Genomic DNA, 19,283 nt, shown 5'->3' on the forward strand with positions numbered 1-19,283 from the left:
ACTGAAAAAAACAAGATGCTTAGTTGTGCCTAGCAAAAATTGTGAGCTATACGAGCTATCCTTCACTTATATACAACCAAGAGAGGAAATCTTTATAAATTTTTAACGCCAGAGGGCCCACAAGAGGGAGGTGCTCATCTCTCCCAAATATTAGCCATGCTACATGGTCGGGCAAAGGCCGCATACCATCGAGCAAGAGCCACACGTAGGCATCACCATGACCACCTAAATGATGCACCATGTGCCAAGAACGACGAAGAGAACTCGTAGCAACGAGCTAGGGCCCTCCTCCTCGGGTGACCCAAGAGGATGCACTCGAGTTTCGAGGGCAAGAGCCCTAGCAAGATGAAGACCTGCTGAGGACAGGGTGTCCCTCTAGAGCGTGACCCAACAAAGGATTTGAACCCACAACCCATACATTGAGAGGCCAAAGCGTAACCATTAGGCCGACTCTTGGGGACAAAAACCTTGGTTTATTTACCACAAAATGTTATTTGCATAGCAATCCTTTTGACATGCGTAATATTTTGTGAAGAACATGTTTTATAACACTAAAATGACAACGAGGGCAATGTTTTGGTGTGGAACATGAGTTCATTCAAGAAAGTTTAGAGGAGGTTCTCTACAAAAGGTGGCTATAAATTACCAAGGAGAACTTTCTTGGCATAAGGTTAGGAAAATAAAGGTAATTTCTTTGTTGGGTGTGGACTCGAGAGACATATATTTAAGAATCTTGGCTCCCAGAAGGATGGTGGATCATCATTTCTGCATATGGCTCATGCAAGGTATGAAAGCCAAATCTACCAGTGCATGCATAACAGCAAAAGCCCATATTACACTGAAAACCTCTACTTTTCTTCCTTCCACATATCTCCAAAGGAAAGCAAGCTCCTACTCTCCTCGAGACCGAGCTTATGTTGTGGAGCCTTCCATTTCATGTTGCTTTAGAATGGCCTCCCCTTTAGTTACATAAAAACAATGTATGGTACAAAGAGCTAATATGCATTCTGCACCTTCAGCAAGGAGGCTTTGCTTATTTTATTCTCTTCATAAATGACCACCAGCCTCTATCCCAATTTGGGACAAAAACAAAAAAATCAACTCTGTCCACATAGGAGCCACATACATACTTCTGCATTCTGTGTTCTAATGCCATCCCTTATCCATCCAATCTTCAAACAAGATCAAGCTACATGCTTGTTTGTTCACATTAAGCTCATGTCATCCATCAGTCCAAGCAGCAATACCATCAGAGACGTAGAGTGAACACATGTCAACGGATTCAAATTATCCCTTGTGAATTCCTCCATTCAAATGTGCAGAAATATAACTCATCCCCTTCCTGCATCTGGAGATTGCTTAACAGGAATTACGGTCTTTGATGACAGCTTTTGTCCTTTCCATTGTGCAGTTTGCTTGGTCAGAAATGCACGCACATAGGGGGTCACCTTCTCATTTAGCTTGATGTTAAGGAAGAAGACAAGCCGATATGCAACGAGGAAAACATAGATCATGGCGGTGTCCCACCACTTACTCCAGCTCAAATCTATTTGGAATTTCTCTGTGATAATTTCCTCCCCAGTAATAGGTGGCAGTAGAGGGCTTACATTATCAAACTGAAGCCCGAGATAATCGTTTTTGTACTGCCCCTGTTTTACAAAAGGATTAACATGGAAGGTTGCAAACAAGCTTTTCCTTCTTTCAAAACAATGTAAAGCACCACATATGCAGAGGACAGTCCAAAAGCACGAAATAACAGTGTGTACAACAAATTGGCATGACATATTTACGAGTACTATCTCGAGATATAATGTTACCGTCGAAACACAAGGAAATTTGACCTGACAGCTTTTGCAAACTAGACCTAAAACGCAAATGTTAAACCTAAAATGCAAACTAATCCTAAAACTTTAAAACAGAAGTGCAATGAAGTACTTGAAGAGAGGCAAGGTTATCGGTGTGTCAAGCCTGCAGACGAGCACCTAAGCTGCCCAAAAACTTTGCTTTGCATTGATATGACCCCTATGGCAATCTAATAAAAAAGCCAAGTGGATACTAGCATAAAAGAGACAAGGAGCATATAAGAGGTATGTATGATCTTCTCATTTCAGTCCCCTTGATTGTTGCCTCCATTGTAGCAGGTTGACAACCTATTTGCTCAAATACAGAACAGAAACCATTTTACTACATGCAAAGTGTCACTTCGATTGTACCCTTCTGTGGTTTCAAATCTTGTTGAAGAGAACAATTTGAAACTGGCAAAAATACTGCAAAACTTTTCTTTTTTGCGTAATTTTCCCCATACCCCTTTCAATCTAATATCCGTCTGAGATCTTGTAACAGTTTGAATGAATGAGCAACACATTACTTGTTCTCCATAATCATTGCAGGACATTCATGAGCGCAAGTGCACTTTTTGGTCTCAAAGACAATGAATTCGAAAGAATTTTTGGGTAGTGGCATGCTTTGTTAAACCTGAATATATATCTTTTCCATTAAATTCAACAACAGGAAAAGAAAAGAGCAGTCCCCGATTTTTGTTTTTTCTAAACCAGGAAAGGTAAGAGTTCTTTTTTTGAGAGCTGGAATGGAAATACAAAAATGTAAGAGAGAAACTTGTACCTGAAGAGCCCAGTAGTTAAAACTTAGGTAAGACATTGGGTATCTCCAAAAGATTTTGGGCAACTCATTGGGAAGGCGGAAAAACCCAGCAACCAGCATGAACACACCCTAAGAAACAACAACAGTAGCTCGTCACTTGATTACGCATTCATCATTGCTCATTCTGCTGTAAAACAGTCAATATTGGCTTGTACTTATTTCTGCTGAAAGTTTAGGAAAATCAATACAGAGGCTTGGGTACATGGCATACATATGTCAAGTCTTACAATTCAACATTGCTCACTGTCTTACTTTGTTTTGAGAAAGATAAAGACAGTGCCTTTCATTGGATCTTGCACCCACTGCCTATGCATATAACACATGCACCTATACAAATTGAATTGCAAATTGCAACAAGTGCACAACACTTTACTCCTATGCTTTTTGTATATGAGCACCTCAGCAGAAGTACTTACCAATAATCCCGCCCCCGTAACAATTCCCAAGAGGAAGTTGGAGACAACACTAGCGACTGCCATCATCAAGCTCTCCACCACTCCAATGCACCCGAGTAGGTTAATTGTGAAAAAGAGATAGTGAGTGAAGCCAGGGTGTAGACCAGCCATATAATAGCAGATTGTTCCTGTTGCAATAGCAATGGCCACCAAGAAAGGAAAAGATGACAAAGTGTTTGCCACAACAAATGCCCAGACACCGTAGTGCCCATTTAGTCTCTCCCTTTGAAACACCTGCAATGAGTAGCAATGAAATAGAGTCAATCAACAAACAAAAGTTGCTATAAACCAATTTTCTGTGTATGTGGGTCGGGGTGGAAGTTGCTATAAACCAATTTTCTGTGTATGTGGGTCGGGGTGGTTTTGTGTGTGTGAGTGTGTGTGTGTGTGTGTGTGTTGGGGGGCGGGGGGGGGGGGGGGGGGGGGGGGCGGTGTTGAATATTTTATGACAATTTTTTTTTATCATCCACTGGAGGCAGGGTTTCTATCACCCAAGTGTGGTAGATTGGTTTTGCCATTTCCCTCTTGAATAACAGGTCTTGAGTTCAACTCTCCTCGTCAGATAGATCTCAAAGGTCTCTTGGGATAGTTTCCCATGACCTTAAAATTCTCTTCTTCTTCTTCTTCTTCTTCTTCTTCTACTTTACTGGAAAAAGTCCCCCTACTTTGTACTACGTTTTAGACTCTCCTTATAGTTAATTGTCACACAAGTCAAATTCACGCGGTTAGCTAGTACACTAATAAATGCAAGTGACGCTCGGTTATGTACTGTCATGGTTTCCGTTGTATATCTAAAACAAGACTAGTATAGACTAGGCTCTTGGTTTTAGTAAAATGTGGGGCTTTTGAACCTTTGCATTACATAAAAATTGAATATGGGTCCATGTACAAGAGATACATGAAAAACCCTGAAAGATATACAATGAGATCATGAAGAAAAATCCCAAACCAAACCACAGGATACATGAAGGATAAAGATGTTCTAATCATCAGGGAGTGATAGTGAAGCCTGATGTTGGAACCCCAAAAAAGGGTCTGATAGAATTGGGAAACGGAAGCGTGCTCTACCCTAAGCGTCGTTAGTGAACTATGCTATGGTGGATGAAGCTTAAGCACGCCATGATGCTAGGGTTAGGGTTAGAGCAATGGAAATTAGGATTAGGCTATAGCTTAGGGCAAAAGCATAAAGGTCGAGTATAGACACAATGATGATAGCTCAAAGTGCAAACCATTAATTAAAGAATAGCCTCTAATATAAGCTTAGTGCTTTACAATCCTTGGCTGGTTGCACCCTCTTGCTATTGGCCCATGTCATCATTTATCTCTTCATAGGTGGCTAGAGAGCATTCCCATATGGTGCCACAAGTTGGTCTTACCCTAACAATCGCCCTCTTAAGCCAAACTTGAGGTTTTACAAAGACTTCACGTCTTTTTTGTCATGTCATGGGTACTCGATCCAAGTACCTGATACATCATGGTGGTTCCCGTTGGATTAACACTTCATGTTTCTCAATCGAATACATCGTGGCGATTCTCAATGGATTCAGTAACCATAGTTCAATGTTCCATGATACATCATAGCAGTTCTCTATCGGATTCATCGCTATGCTTCACAAGTGGGACTTAGTAGGTTCTAGTAGTCCTAGATAGACTTAGTAGGTTCTAGTAGTCCTAGGTAGTATAAATATATTATTCATGGGGTATTAGTTCATTGATGAAAAAGGGTCATCGATGTCGTCCCCTTCGTTGTTGATCATCATGTTTGTTGTCGTCTTCATGTAGTCATTCGTCATGTCATTTCCTTGATGTCATTCGTCTTCATTGGTCCGGCTTGTTGAGGATGCAATCTCCATGGCAAATGGAGTAAAATACGCGTACATTTCATGTGTAGTGCTTGTGTGTGTGAAAGTGATGGGTGGTCTTACCACATAAGATGTCTATGGGTAGTGTCTGATCCCGTGCATAGTGCTTTCGCGCACAAATATTGCATACATTTTCATTATCGCATATATTGACATTAAGAAGCACTTTGCAATGTGTCGTCTTGGAGGAACTTCAGCCCGTGGGAGTTTCCCCAAATACAGAAGTGAAAAGCTATAAACATGGAGCTCGTGGCAATGTGTGCCTTGAGGCCCAACTATAACGCCTTTTTTCTTATTATTTAATTTAAGAAAAAAGGAAAGTGCATTGAGTCAAGCAAGTCGGTTGCAAGGTCGATGAAGTCGATGACGTGCACCAACTTCGTAGGGGCTGGCAGGTGACGAACTAAGCTGCAAATCAGGGTACTGCCAAATTGGAACGTTCGGATCTTGAAGGTGAGGCCCGACTGCTTTGCACTTTGCAGGGTGGAGCCCGCTCAGTCGATGGCGGTGAAGAGGTGGATTGAACGTAGGCACAAGGGGATTTATGAGGCTTTGTGATGCGTTATGGAGCAGGTAACAGGTTCGATGGCATCGAGCGAGCAAAAGCAGCAAAGCTGAGCAAGGCGAGAGCTTGCTGAACCAATTGTTTCTATGCCCTCTCTCAATGCACTAGATAGAGCATAACAGGTGGGCGTGGGGCGTTGTTTACAAGGTTGGCACAACAGCGGGCTAGGTTGCGCGAGCTTTGGGGAAGCCGGGTTGCTTCAGTGAGAGTATTGGGAGCTTGGCTGAGCGGCGCAAGCGTAGGGAGTTGCACTTGGCTGCGACAGTTTGTAGCAAATGAAGCGTATTGCTTTTGGTTGGCAAACTTGCAGTTGTGTGGGTACCAACAGAATCGGCGAGATCCGACTTTTATTAAGTAGCCTTAGTCTTCTTTCGAGTGGGCTCTTACCACTCCAAGGCATACACACACAAACACACGTAAATTTAGAAAAAATAATTAGCTTGGGAAAAGGGCTCCAAAATAGAGGTTAAGCAGGCTTCCAAACGCTAAAAAAACGTAGGGATTTTGAGAGCACAATTAAGAAGCAAAACGTGATGCGATTCAAGCAATGGATAGCTCTATGGAAAAAGGCACTTCGCACGCACACAGATTGCACTAGCCTCAAACCCGCCTTTTGCTACAAGCAGTGTTCGGGAAAAATGTGTCTCAACTTAATATCGTGCCGTTTTCAATTTCCAAAATGCCAGTTTACGACAAGGGGAAAAGGAGAAATTCCGCCCCATATTAGAGAAAAATAGTGTAAAAACCTGAGTAGCCTAATTTTCTAAAATTTCCTCTTGACAAATTCAAGGAAAGGAATTTTGTATGTTTGGAAAAATGATTTTTCCCGAACACTGGCTACAAGCATCATGTTCAATGATGTTTATACATGGATTAATTGAGGCTTATAACTACAGTTCTTCAAATTGTATCCATCTTTATAATCAAGACAAAAATGACAAGAGTTTAGTACTCAACCCAACTTGGGAAGGGTGCCTAAGGTTCTGCACTACATATTTGATGGGCTAATTGGGTACTATATACTCCTGATGGCTTTTTTTTTCTTTTTTAATGTATTCCTAATGGCTTCAAAAAAATTAAAAGGTGCTCTTAATTCCAAGATTCCATTAAAAAACATTAAAAAAAACATGCGTTAATCTAGCACATAACGACAGGCAATGAGGAAGCACATAGATATTAGATTTGCAACAATATTACCTAAGAAAGATAAATGCAACATTGAGAGAGAGAGAGAGAGAGAGAGAGAGAGAGAGAGAGAGAGGAAAACGCTAAAGAGAACTTAAAAGAAAACGCTAAAGGAAAAATGTCCATCCATCTTCATTTGTCTTTTGACTTTCCACCTTCATTCGCCTTTTGACTTTCCACCTTCATGTGTCTTTTCATTTCTTAAACTCACCCTTCACTTATGCACTTAATATGTTTTGAAAGGATTCTTTTTTTTTTCTGAGATTGGGGAGACCTAATCCTTTCTCTTACTTTTTAATCTCTCTCTCTCTCTCTCTCTCTCTCTCTCTCTCTCTCTCTCTCTCGCGCGCGTTTCTTCAAAAAAATCTCCATCTTTCATCTCTCTCTTCCTTTTCTTCAGGCCATCGCTGTCTCTCCCTCCTGTTGTGTTGCAAAGCAATCTAATTTTCTCAACTTCTCCCCCCAACTCTATAGTTTCCATGTGACCCATTCCGAGTTTCCTTCTCGATGCAGAGGTGGAAAACCTTGGAGGTGTGCATCCTTGTAGGTCTACTCATGTAAGGTGTATCCATAACAACCCCATACCAGATCCAATATATCCTCTCCTGTCTCTCTCTATTACCTGCATAACCTCACTTGAGGCTCGGGATCGGTTCAGAAAGCATCCATTTCTCGGTATTGTATCTTGGACAATTGATTTCCATGCCTCGATAGGGCGACTTTGCGATTGCGTCTTCATAGCAAAGACGACTCCTACATTTGTGTTTTTGCATCCAAAGGAGGCTTGTGAAAATCTACTTAGATTCTATCACGAAGAGTCCCCTTAAATCTATAATTTTCAGCCGTGATAAGATCTAGTAGTTTGTGGTTGCAACTTGCCTGACATAGCTCAAAAGATCCAATTCTCATCCAGTCTTGAGTTCGCGGTGCGGCTTGCAACGATGCTTGTTTGGCAAATTGAGGGTTGTTTGCCCGGTTGGTTTCCTTAGAGACCTCCATACTACCTAGACAGTGAATGAGCCTGAAAAGGCCAGGCACAGAAATAAAGAAGCCCTCTCTCACTAAATCTAGATGGGAAATGCATAGTTACAGGGAAAGGCCATTTTAAGTCTCCGTTCCCGTTCCCATTCCAACTTCCTGTTCCAAATCCCCGTTCCGTGTTTCAAACGTGAGTATCCGAAACAAGGAATGTCATTTCATGCCTGTTGCCGTTCCCCATTCCGATTTCCCATTTCCCGTTCCAAGTAACTATGGAGAAATGACCTTGCAGGAGCCAAGACAATTTTTACCACCCTTGTGGCATTGGTTTTTGCAGGTACATCTGTAAGCGTCAGCAAGATTTCTATTCAGTCTCTTTGTGATATCCTACTGTATAAAAGGCCTGGGTCTGTGACGTGCATCTGTGGTACAGGTAACCTTACATCAGGTTTTGCAATCCTTTCACTAAAGATACATTAACATCACAAAAAAACAGAGATCGATTGGTTGTTAAAGGTTATGGTGAAACATACCTTCATGTCCTCAATGAAGGATGGAAAGCCTCCAATCGACATAAAAGTTACAAACCCAGCGACATAAGACGTGCAAGCACCCCTAGCCTGCATATTAAGGAGGTGATAAGGTAAGCAATCATTCAAGAACCACTGGTGCAGGCCAAACATGACATTAAACCCCAATGTAAAAGGGAACTGACTATTTCTTAATAGAAGGATAATTATGGAAGGTTGTGCATGAGCTGACCAGTATAGAATTGTAGCTGGTCCCAACTTTAAAATAGATAGTTCCAACACAGATGGCCACAAATATGTATGTGATGAGCCGAAGCCAGTAATATCCAAGATCTCTTGTCATGTTTATAAAGGACCTCTTTGTTAAAGTCTTTGTCTGCATGAAGAAGCTTGCCTGACTTCCACTAGATTCCAAATTCAGGCCTTTCTGCATGACAAAAGAGCATTCTGTTGTTGAACTTGGCCTCTTTCCATTAGCACCTTAAAGAGCATGCAAACCCATGTTGTCTGAACACAAAAAGCATGTAAGCATGGGTACTTACGACTTGAGAAATCTCGTAGATTTTAACAGCGGTGGCAATGGCCTGTCCTGAGGTATTGTAAGCATTTGTGAGAATATCAATAACCTCAGCAGTAGTGTGCTTTTCAAGAGGATCAACAGCTGCATTTTTCTGCAGTTCAAATCAATGCACTTTAAGAATTCTGAACTTTAGTTTTAGTGGCAACACATCTGTAAACCTTTAGTACATTCTAGGGAGAGGTTAAGAGCATAAAATGCGGTATTTAAACGTGTCTCAAGGTGATGAAAGATGAAAACTTATTGTGGAGAGCATGGCACAATGCCCTGAGAAGTAGGAAGGTGAAGTCCTCAAACTCTAACAAGAGGAAGCGCCTCCTAGTAAAGTAGGGCATAGCGTAATGTCCACTTAAGAAGGCAGGAGAAGTCCTCAACGAGATGACACGCCTCAACTAAAGAAGTTACATTGATGTACATATACACACACACACACACAGATGAATCCAGGAAAAGCCCAGATTCCCTACAAAGGAATGCGCAAGTTAAGGGTCTCACATAGTGGTGATCCACAAGACAATATCACCACCAGCTCTATCATAAAGTGCATTGGCCAAAAGCGACAACTACCCCACGAGCATATCACTGCCCGACTGAGCGTAATAGGCATCAATAGAAGCTCCCAATACAACATACACCAGCCAGACACACAACATGCAGGTCTGCGTATTTAATTTCTGTCATGACCCCAGAGATGCAGGGCAGCTCAGCCCTTATGAAGCCTAGCACTAAACAGAGTATTAGCTTGAAAGAAATGAAAAGGAGGGAAGGCCAACACACAGCTAAGAATAAGAAAAGTTCCACAGTATCAGTAGGTTGTAACCCACATTAATTCAACTGAAAAGTATACCTAGATAAATTTTAGCAAAGCCCAGATAAACCTCCAGGAATGTGCAAACTAGACTCGTGATAGTCACCGACAAGACAATATTACCCTCAGCTTCGTGAGATACAGGCCATAACATCCCCATAAACATTCGACAATGACTGTAGATCGAGGTATCCATACACGCTCCCATAACAATACAATATACATAAACAAATCCATGCAAGCCCAGAACATTGAAGAAGAATGCAAGTATGTATTGATCCATGTTTGTCAGCCACAAGAAAATGTAACAATCAGCTTGCCACATCCACACTAAAACCATCAGTGGCAGGTATAGAACTAGGTACCAATATCTTCAACACATTACAAGCTTGTTTGTGAATTCAGTGCTTGTGCTGTAGAAGGAAAACAAAAGTAGCATGAAAGAAAGTTGAAGTTAACTAGATGCACTAGAATTCATTCAATTTTGAGTAGGTACCCTGTGCCGAACTGAGCTCCTAAGAGACTGCTTCACCCTTTCAAAATCCGAATTGACACACCTCAGGAAGTGGTCAGAGGGGTTGCGCCTTTGGGGACAGGGAAAACCTGCTTGAGCAAAAAACTGAGGCACAAAAATTGTAATTTAATTAAAGAGCGAACTGGTCAAAGCCCAACTAGCTAGAATGACACATAAGTTGAGAGTAGGTTATGCATAAGAGTCGAGACAAAGAGGAAAGTACAGTACTATCTGACCTCGTGAGCATGGGTGGCATCTCCGAAGTAGATTGTCCGTCCACCCGAGAGAAGATACAGTTTGTCAAAGAGAGCAAAAACCTCACTACTTGGTTGATGTATGGAGAAAAGCACAGTACGACCATCACGAGACAAGCCCCTCAGAGTCTGCATCACGAAGAAGGCAGATGCACTACAACAATGTGCAATTTAAACAATTCAAATCAGTACTAATGTAAACGTGAAAAAACACACATAAATGCTATCCCTTTAGCATATCACTGAGAAATAAAAGTACACATTAAATGCCAATGTCTTCTACTTATACTAGACAGCAGCCCCTGATTGCTTAGTCATACAGATATGTCCATAGCTACATAGCCCCAAGCAATGTGCAAGAGCTGATGCATGAAACTGTGACATGTGCATATCCTCATAAACGCACTCGCTAGAAATAAAACCAAAAGCAGATGAAAGCGCCTCACAATTTCATAACCAATGCACGGTACTACATCACCTGTCAAGGCCACTCGTAGGCTCATCAAGAAAAAGAAGCCTAGGTCTCATGAGGATTTCGAGCGCAATGCTAACACGTCTCTTTTCACCCCCACTCAGGCCTCGCAAGTGCCAATTGCCCACAGCAGTATCAGCACAATCCTGAAGCCCCATTTCTAAGATAGTGCTTTCCACAATGTTTTCCTTCTCACTCCACGGCATTGCATCTGGCAATCGCAAATGTGCAGAGTAAAAGATGGTTTCACGAACTGTTAGGGTTCCAATCAGGGTATCTTCCTGAGTGACAAAAGCCTGCAGTTCATTCACAAATCACAACCCTTGAGTAACATCTCTAAAACCTATCATTTCATGTAATCAAAATTGAAGTATGTGGCCACAGTCTTAATGTTATTCATAATTCACAACCCTAAAACCTATCAGTTAGTGTAATTGAAGTATCTAGCCACCTTGAAACTTACCCTCCTTTCCCCCTTGCACACAATGACACGACATATACACTTCCTTTGCGGGGACTACCAATTAATGCACTACGAGCTGCCGTTAGAAGAAACATACCACAGAACCATAAGAGAGTTTTCTATGTCGCCCATTCACATGCACGTCTCCTGTCATCATTGTATTCTTTGCCAGACGCCCTGCACATGCAAGTCTAAGACAATCACACATAAATTACAAAACTAAAGTCGAGACAAGAGCTAACATTATCCAACCAAATGAGAGATGCTCATGCAAGAGACTAGAACGGTGAATCCAATTTCAGCCACAACAAAGTTCTCAGCTTAGCATTCAAAGATGTACTACAATTTATAACAAAATTACCCCTGGAATCGTGTGACAGTCCTAAATAAGGGAAGTTTCAACTAGGGCTAATCACTTTAAACCATCGCATTTGGAACTTTGGTGAAAAACATCATGATCAGTCACCCATGTCGCTCAAAGTAACGATTAAGGGCCATTCACATGGCCACACAGTAATAAATGAGTGATCCCTTTAATTAACATACATCTCAAGCTGTTTATTCATAAGAATGTTGCAGTCAATCAGGTCTCACTCTCAATCCATAAGAATGAGGAAATCCGCCTCTATTGAGGTCCTCCACCCCCTTATTCACACAAGATGGCGGCATCCATAGAAAGTAAAATCTGCAAATTAAGCAGAATCGTCCAACTGCCTATGAGCTGCTAGTTATGCAAAGACTAGCATCAGCCGACCAGTGCTCAATTGTCCCGCCCACAGCTTTTGCTGAGAAGAAGTCCAACTGCCTATGAGCTGCTGGTCACGCAGAGACTAGCATCAGCCCGGCGACCAGTGCTCAATTTTCCCGCCCACAGCTTTTGCTGAGAAGAAAGCACCCAAGGTGATCTTCCATCGGCGCCGCACGTGGAGGTGGGTTGGTGGGGGGGGGGGGGGGGGGGGGGGGGGGGGGGTTGGGGGTTTCGCCTTTTTTTCCTCGTGGGCAGAACTTTCTTTGATCCAATACCATGACGCCATGGATGCACAGTGCCCCTGCCCCCTTTCGTGCCACCACTCTGTCGAGCCCAGCCTTCGCTTTCCTTGCTTTTGCTAGACCCGCGGGAGGTGATGTGCAAACCATGTCAATTCCTGCTTTTGCTAGACCCCCAGTGATGATGTGCTCAACATGTCATGAACCGAGACAAGATCTCAACACCAGAGCACTAAACAAACTTCATTTCTATAAGGTTCCATGATTTATGGTTCATATCATCCAGAAAGTAGTCAATAGCACATCTGCAAGTGACCATGATGAATGAGGCGCAAGCAATGGTTTTTCAATTGTTCCAAACAGGGTTCCCTGCCACTATCGAGCGAAGGCACCTTCTATAGAAAGTATTTTGGATTTGTACATCACGTATACTCCTATTAGAATGCGAGTGCAAAACCTCCGAATTACCTGCTAGCTTAACTTTGTCTGAAATTTGAAACTCAAAGCTAATCAAATTGACCACCCAACTCGACAACATACATATAGAGATAGGAATTACAAGAGTATGCACAAATGATAGGAGCAGTTACCGTGCAGTGGGACAGGGATATGCAGAAGATGTGAGTCTTAAAACTTTGTACCTGCAAGAGCGTCTAGCAGAGTGGATTTGCCCGAACCGGATGGACCCATTACTGCCATCATGTGGCCAGGTTCAGCATATCCGCTGAGATTGTCAAGCAAAAGGTGCGTACTTGCTCCAGCTAAGGAAACAGATACAGTGAGGTCTTTCCAAGTGAGCCATGCAGTGGGATCATCAGGACTTATCATCAGCGGTCCGGATTTGCTTTTCTTCACATTTTTCCACAAAGACTGGCTGAGGGGGCTGAGGTTGCCAAGGTACGGAGATTGGACCGGGGTCGATTGCGTGGTTTCTGACCTGTAAGTGCTTGCACTAGTCTGTCTATGAAGGATGGCTGCATCGGAGCACTCGGATTCAGAGCCCGAGTTGCGCCGATAGTTTTCGTTGTGTGCGAACTGGGTGTGGCTGTTGTTGTTCTTCTGGGCAGCTTGATTGTAGTGCTCGAATGAGGGAGCCTTGTACAGCACCGTATTCTCTTTTGGAGCCATTGAGAAGATCACAACTGCTCTACTCCTTGATGCTGGCTTGTCGAGGTCCTTGAGCATAGAACTAGGGCTGTGCTGCTTTGCAAGTATGCACTAGTGTGCGACGTTGGTGTAGAGGGAGGAGTGGGTATAGAGGGAGGAGACATGTGCGACATGCATGCACAGACAGAAGAGAGGGCCAAAATGCATCATGTGTTTTGTGTGAGGGTCATTGCGGGTGAGTGTGTGTTGACTCTCTTCTGTGGAGAGAGAGGTTTTGTGCGAGTTGGGGGACCTCAGGTAGACTCTAGTGGGTGGGTACGACAGCTAGTTGGGGAGCAAGGGAGTCAGGACTACTGATGAAGACAGCAGTCCGGGGGCGGTGTATGGTGACTGCCTAGAGAGAAGTGATGAAGCTAGGAGCTAGCAGTCTGTGACTCTGCGTGTCAGAGAAAAGACCATGGGTGCCAAGTTCGGGGCAGCGGGAGTGTAACAGTGTATCATTTCAAAGTTTTTACACGTTCTGCGATTTCTCTCTCTAGCCTATCCAAGTCGGAGAAAGAGTTCCGCTGTTCCAGCCATGCGGTGCCGGTGGGACCTGGGTATTAAAACGCTGCGTTCAATTTTTGTCACCTCGCATCCAATCAATGCACGCTTAGAGCCTGTGACACACCACTGAGGCTGAGGCTCACTCATCTCTCCTCACAAATGGCAACAAACGTGTTGACGCCAAGTGCTATCTCCCAAAAGCGCCACAAGTCAATGTGTAGTTAGAGGCCGCCTAATGGATCCTAGAATGGCCCCGACACTCTATGAGTTAGAGTTGAGGGCCTGTTTACACGCACACTGAAACGGCGCTTTTCTGGCCTCTGGTGGCAAGATGGTGTGGCCACACGAAAAAAAGATGGGAAAATTACCAAAATACCCCTCTAATTTGTGGAAATTCCCAAAATACCCTTCAAATTTCAAAAATTCCCAATATACCCTTCATATTTTGTCAAAAATTCCCAAAATGCCCTTCAAATGTTCCAAAATTCCCTTTGTTGTGAGAGTAAATTTATCCAAAAAATAAAAAATTGTAGCTTTTCATAAGAAGATTAGTTGTCTATGAATACAAGATACTAAAAGTAGAATTTGAGCTGGTTATGTAGGCTTTGGAGATGAATTGCTTCATTATTTTTAGATATAATTGTCTTTTTTTGGGAGGTAATTTGTGACAAATTACATGCTAAGCACTAAAAAACGGATATACGTTGTCAAAAAATAAATAAATTAAGAAATTGTGAACAATCCGACTAAAATAGATACAAGGGTATTTTGGGAATTTTTCAATTTTGAGGGGTATTTTGGGAATTTCCACAAATTAGAGGGGTATTTTGGTAATTTCCTCAAAAAAGATTGATGGTATTCTGATGTGAAATAGGTGTAATTAAGATGCATATCCAACCCCTAGATGGTATTCATAGTTTTTGAAGTGGTATTAAACACTAAAAGGTAATTTCTCTGTTAATGAAGCTGGTTTCTCTTTTACCAAGCGTGAACACGATTATCGAGGGCCACCACTAACCATTCAAAGGCACCAACCTTGGTTTATGAAACCAATCAAACCTTGTGTTCCATAAAGCAGTAAGGTCATCCACCCTAGAAAACAAGTGATCGATTGACTCAGAAGAATATTTTATAATATATATGGAGACCATTTAAAGTTTTAAATGTGAAAATCACGGGAAAAAAAAACTTTTTTACCTCTCCCATGAAAGCGCCTTGCATGTTTTCATGCACTTTCCCAAGTATTGTAGATAATGATAGACCAAGCTCATGGTAGCACCCTCATGATCAAATAGTCGTAGAGTAAAATACAAAGGTGATACGGCTTGCTTGATTGCCTCGGCTTCCTCCCAAAAGGTGTTTGAGAGAATGTGGTCACTCATTGTGATTGCTTTTTGCCTTTTGCTTCCATGCCAGTCGCCCCATTCTTCACTACAAACAAGACGTTGTAGTGCATCCTTTGATTGCACCAATCTGCAATTGCACTACAAGTTAAATAAGCTCAGAAGACTCTAGAGCATGACAAGCATAAACTAAACATAGAGGTTTAGTCTCACCTTTGAAGCACAAGAAACAAGTATCCAAACCTTGTCTTGGCAAGCTTCACTAGTTCGTATTGATGAATGTGATAATGAACATAGCCTTATCCAAAGTTGGCTCCACCCGTGGGAGCTTTGCAATATCCTCGCATAGAAGGTCAAGAGAATGTGATGCACAAGACAATGTGACAAAAGGTTTCTTCTACCATCTTTCACATTGATGCACAATTAGACCCATTGTCTGTTATTACTTGGATCACATTACGAGGTCCAATCTCCTCAGTAACCTGACGAATATGACCCAAAATCCATTCACATGTGATCCGCAATCTTGGATGGAGGCATCAATAACACACAATAGTGTTGTCCTTGCCCAACAAGAAAACAATATGTTGATGATATGTCGTCGCTTCTAAAAAAGGACATAAACTCTCTTTTAAAGCTTTCAACATACAACTTAAATTCTTCAAGAGCACTGTATCTTGGCTAGAAAAATTTACTAGATCACTCCATCCATCTGATATAATAACGTTGTCAACAAGCTTGCAAACCTTCTAGCTCCTTTCTTATGTATGCCACTTGACCCCTCAAGTTTTTGTCTGTAGAGCTTCTGCATTGACATGACGTAGTCATGTAGCACCAGCGGTTGCGACGGCAACTAAGGAATAGTACAATTGATTATATGATGGTGCGTAAGCAATTCTAAAACTAAGATTGCATTGATAAAAGAATTGGTGCTCCGCAATCTCTGCATCTTTCTTAAGCCTTGGTGCATATCACGATGCGAGTGTAGTTTGCACTTGTGGAGCTATAAGTTGCTTTAACTTCTTACTAGCAGGTGCATGAATCTGTGATGAGGAAGCAATGAGTGGAAAAGCTCCGGACTCACCCATTTGTGTTGACGCTCCAACTGTGCTAGAAAGTCCACCATCATCACCTGTTGACGTTGTAGTTTGAGTGGGAAAGCTCTCATCATCAACTTCTTCTCGTGCTCTCTTAGTCGCTTCTTGCACCTCTTTGGTTGCTCCTTCCTTTTCCTTGGCTTCGACAAGACTTTGATCGATCATACGTTGAGGTAGTGGAGCTCTCAAATCGGTTTTCACCTCCATCCATCAAGACTCTAAACCATCGTAAGCATAGAATGTGGACTATGCATAGTACGCGTTTGCATCCATGACCACCACGGGCCCACCACCCCCATCACCCAATTGAAGTGACTGGTAACTCGTGTGAGGCTCCCTCAAAGCACATCTCCACAAAACTTGCATAAAACAACTTGACTTCCAAATGTACCATACTTTGCAATTGGAAAAGTCAACTCCCATACTTTTGGTTTAGAAGCTTTGGGAGGAGCCATGAACAATCTCTGATGACAGAGAGAACGGGGGTAACGACTGAAAGAGGGCAGCAGGCTACTGTCACGAGACCTGTGTGTGTGTGTGAGATTGAAAATGTTGTTGCTCCCCAAACGTATAAGACTTTTTCATTGTTGTCAATTGGCTTCAACATGAAATGCACTATGTCATCCTCTACAAAAGTTGTTCTTAAGATAATATCAAAAAATATGTGTACATCTTCTTGGAAGAGTATGATACATTCTACGAGACAATCCTTTCAAGCATAGCTTGTGTTGAATCCTTGGAGCACAGTTGTCACCTTGTCAACTATGAAAGTTGAAATAGATATGGGAGGGTCCACATGTCAATGATGGCAATGAGGCCTTGCAAGTTCTTTTGATGATATGATGGGGGCTCATGAGGAGTTCCAAGTTGTAAGAACAACTTAGTTAATCAATCCTTGGTGATTAATTATGCCATTAACATACCAAGGCAGCACATGATACATCACCCACTAGAAAAAAATTAAAATTAAAATTCAACAGGCCTGTAGAAATAGTGAAGGATTGTGATGACTATTGTGCATTGTCAAGCCCTTCACACATAACCTCTTTCTACCAAAAACAAGAGTGACTTATAATATTGTTTATAAGACCAAGCGAATCTCAAAAACATATAGTAAAAAAACGAAGGAATCTATGCATTTTCTCATGAGGCAGTCCATATTTTTTTAGGTATAGTTCTTGACCTGATTTGAAACCTCCTTTTTTACACTCCATGGGAATTGAAAACACTTATGCTTTTGCCTTCCATAAATCTTTACTACTTCAAAATATAGCTTATCCACCACTTGGGGAATCTTATGATAAATTTTCTAGTGAAAACTCTCTTCTTTTATAGTTTTAGAAGGGTTATTTGGTTATTTTCACATCACCATTGTGGCCGCAATGCCCAAAAACCATAGAACAAGTGTTGAAGCATCCAAATTTCACACTTGAAGAGGCAAATGGACATTTTGGTATGAAAAAAAAATTAGGGTTATTGTCAAGGTAAAACCCCCAATTTTTTCTTCGTAACAAATCGTTCATTTTTGGGTCTTTTTTGCTTATTTCAACCTCTTCGGGTGTTTGATGTGGATGTCCAAGACCTGATCTAAGGGTCTTGGCATTCTAGACATAATAATTACATCAAGATGACAAAATGTTGCTTTAAAATTTTATGACAAGAAGAATGTTATTCAAATGCCCCACCTCATTCTTGAGTAACTTTAGGGCTATTTAAAAAATGCTCCATCTCAAGTTAGACATGTTATAGCTTGGCCTTTATAAAACTTTATCATTGAGGACTTTATCATTTTGTGCTTTAAAATATGTATGAGCCCTATCAATTATCATATTCTTGTGGCTTTCTATAATGGGAATGGCCTATGAACTTTGAGAATAGTGGAATTTTTGCCATATACATGTGGTCGTGATGTGTGTGAACACACTAGGACCGTCGGGGCATTTTTTCCCTCTTTAGGAGGTTTTTTTTTCCCGTGCATTGTATATACACCCATCACTCTAGGGCTATCAATCTTTCCATTGCACACTAAGTAACACACTCTCTATTGTGTGCTTTGAGCTTCCTTCGTCTTCTCCAAGCTATGTGCATTTCTTTGCAACCCTAATTCCAACAATTGGTATCACAACAGGTTACGTCCTCCCGGGCTTAGTCACCAGCTTCTCCAGCACACGCCTGCTCACTTTCTCCGATTACAGTGAGGTTTGGCGAGCTTCGTAGGTTGACAAATATTTTGGGAGAGCTTGTGGAGCTCAGTCTGCTCAGATTTCTGATTCGGACTCATTTCGGCCTCCGTTTCCACTACAGACAGGTCTGCACAGGCAATTTCGTCATTTTGTGCAAAATTTCTGTCAGTGCCGTTTTTTGCATAACAGGTGTCTTACAGTCTTCTACGGTTTGTGCTATATAGCACATGTTGTTCCCACTCCGTTTCTCCTATTTTTGGGTAGTTTTCACATCAAGTGCAGCATTTACCATGGCTGACAATAACACAGATGTCTTCGAGATGTTTACTGCTGAGGACAGGTTGGATGGGGACAATTATCCTATGTGGGCTTATATGATGCAACACGTTCTTGTGTCAAAGGGCGTCTGGAATATTGTGCAGGGCATTGATGTACGTTCTGGTTCTGAGGATGTAGGCGATGTTGCAGGTCTTGCTGCAAGGATTGCTGTTATTAGAGTTATTTTGCCTACAGTAGAACAAGCTCGTTGGGATGTAAAGGATGCGCAGGCTCATGCATTGATTGCGTTGTCTGTGAAGCACACCATTGTTCCTCACATCCGTTCAGCAAAATCTGCAACACAGGCTTGGGGTATTTTGATTGGTCTTTATGCAAGTCGCAATGAGACTAAAATTGCTTTGCTGCGTAAAGAGCTGG

General features: G+C 42.0%; 1 protein-coding gene across 1 annotated transcript; it reads right to left on the reverse strand.

Moving 5' to 3' along the window:
- Window positions 1-593: 593 nt before the first annotated feature.
- Window positions 594-13,924, reverse strand: LOC147458930 (ABC transporter G family member 11-like). The gene is made up of 11 exons (XM_086510352.1): window positions 12,953-13,924; window positions 11,422-11,501; window positions 10,868-11,157; window positions 10,372-10,543; window positions 10,118-10,240; window positions 8,779-8,907; window positions 8,469-8,663; window positions 8,240-8,326; window positions 3,078-3,350; window positions 2,623-2,730; window positions 594-1,649 (listed from the first exon to the last, which is right to left on the reverse strand). Exons 1-11 carry the CDS (start codon window positions 13,494-13,496, stop codon window positions 1,332-1,334), a joined length of 2,319 nt encoding a protein of 772 aa, XP_086366478.1. The 5' UTR covers window positions 13,497-13,924; the 3' UTR covers window positions 594-1,331.
- Between the last annotated feature and the right edge of the window lie 5,359 nt (window positions 13,925-19,283).

This window comes from Adiantum capillus-veneris, chromosome 4 (genome assembly GCF_014529385.1).
Source record: "Adiantum capillus-veneris isolate H3 chromosome 4, ASM1452938v2, whole genome shotgun sequence".
Taxonomy (NCBI): domain Eukaryota; kingdom Viridiplantae; phylum Streptophyta; class Polypodiopsida; order Polypodiales; family Pteridaceae; genus Adiantum; species Adiantum capillus-veneris.